The sequence below is a fragment of the Orycteropus afer genome, unplaced genomic scaffold, assembly GCF_000298275.1.
Source record: "Orycteropus afer afer isolate SDZICR_OR568_19922 unplaced genomic scaffold, OryAfe1.0 scaffold00583, whole genome shotgun sequence".
In the NCBI taxonomy this organism is placed as follows: Eukaryota; Metazoa; Chordata; class Mammalia; order Tubulidentata; family Orycteropodidae; genus Orycteropus; species Orycteropus afer.
The window spans coordinates 340,672-342,447 of NW_006922170.1; the positions used below are offsets into that span (position 1 = coordinate 340,672).

At 48.2% G+C, this 1,776-nt stretch overlaps 1 protein-coding gene across 1 annotated transcript; it reads left to right on the top strand.

The window, feature by feature from the left end:
- The first annotated feature begins 644 nt into the window (after positions 1-644).
- On the top strand, positions 645-1,697 carry LOC122151588 (melanoma-associated antigen B1-like). The gene is given in 1 exon segment (XM_042783017.1): positions 645-1,697. A coding segment is annotated over 1 exon segment (1,053 nt).
- The last annotated feature ends 79 nt before the right edge of the window (positions 1,698-1,776 follow it).

Here is a 1,776-nt window from a genome sequence, read left to right on the forward strand (position 1 = left end):
GGCAATGCAGTAGTGTGGACACATTAGTTGGTATTAGCATCTGTCGTCTATCTCTTATGTGCACAATTCGGTGTCCCCCCATTTCCTAATGTTATTATGGTGGTCATATATCCTTCCCGTATATCCGTCCCCCTACCCATGTCAGCGCGTAGGCCCCAACTAGCCCAAAATTAATCCCTCCCTATCCCTCCCCATCTCGGTAACCTACTAGGTGAGTTCCCTTTCCCAAGCAAACTCTTCTCTGTCTTTTTATAGTAATGGCCTCATACAGTACTTGTCTTTCTGCGATTGACTTATTTCACTCAGCATAATGTCCTCCAGGTTCATCCACATTGTGAGATGATTCGCATATCCCTCATTGTTTTTTAATGTGGCATAGTATTCCATTGTGTGGATATACGATAATTTGGTTATCCACTCATCCGTTGATGGGCATTTAGGTTGTTTCCATCTCTTTGCTATGTAAATTGTGCTGCAATGAACATAGGTGTACATGTCTGTTCATGCTAGGCAGCCATTGTTAAAGCCAAAGAGGAATCTCCCTGCTGAAGGGGCTCACACTCTCTCCGTCTTACTTTTCCAGTGGGCTTGCATCAACTGTCCTGCTCCCACATTCCTACCCACTCTTCTTGACCAAAGTCATCATGCCTCGTGGTCAGAAGAGTAAGCTCCGTGCCCATTAGAAATGTCGCCAGGCCCAAGGTGAGGCCCGGCTTGAGGCCCAAGGTGACACCCATGATCTTGAGGGTGCTCAGGCCACTACAGGAGAAGAGAAGGGGTCTCCATGCTCCTCTCCTCCTCTTGGGAGTTCTCCCCAGAACTGCCCTGCTGCTGGCTTTCCCCAGGGGCCTGAGAGAGTCCCACCCATCACCACTGATGCTGCCTGTGTGTCCTGCACAAGAGCTGGTGAAGGTACAGAGAGCCAAGAGGAGGGAAGTGCAAGTCCCTCTGAAGCCCCATTGCCCACTGAGAGCTCACAAAGAGATCCTCTCCGCAGGAGTGTGTGCAGGTTGTTGGACTTTCTGCTGGAGAAGTATAAAACCAAAGAGCCCATTTCCAAGGCAGAAATGATAAAGATCATCAACAAAAAGTTCAAGGAGCAATTCCCTGAGATCCTGAGGAGAGCCTCTGAATGCATTGAGGCAGTCTTTGGCCTTGACCTGAAGGAAGTCGACTCCAAGGGTCAATACTATGCCATTGTCAGCAAATGGGAAATTAGCAAGGAAGGGAGTCTCTGTGGTACCAGTGGGTATCCCAGGAATGGCCTCTTGTTGCTTCTTCTAGGCTTGATCTATGTGAAAGGCAAGTGGGCCACTGAGGAGAATATCTGGGAATTCCTGAATGTTTTGGGTGTCTATGATGGAAAGAGGCACGTAGTCTTTGGGGATCCCAGGAAACTCATCACCAAAGATTTGGTGGAAAAAAAGTACCTAGAGTACCAGCAGGTGCCCAACAGTGATCCTCCACGCTATGAATTCCTTTGGGGTCCCAGAGCCTATGATGAAGCCAACAAAACAAAAGTCCTGAAATTTTTGGCCAAGGCCAGTGATACGAAACCCAGTGCCTTTCGAGCCCTGTATGAAGAAACTTGGAGAGATAAGGAAGAGAGAGCTGCAACTGAGGATGGTCCTCTTGTCAGTGCCAGGGCCCATTTCATGGCAAAGTCCAGCAGGCCCTCCCCATCTCATGAAATTTGAGGAAGATTCTTCAAATTGTTTTTGAAAGCACTTTCTACCTTCAAAATAGTGGAGGAGAATCAGGGCTGGAGGGAATACA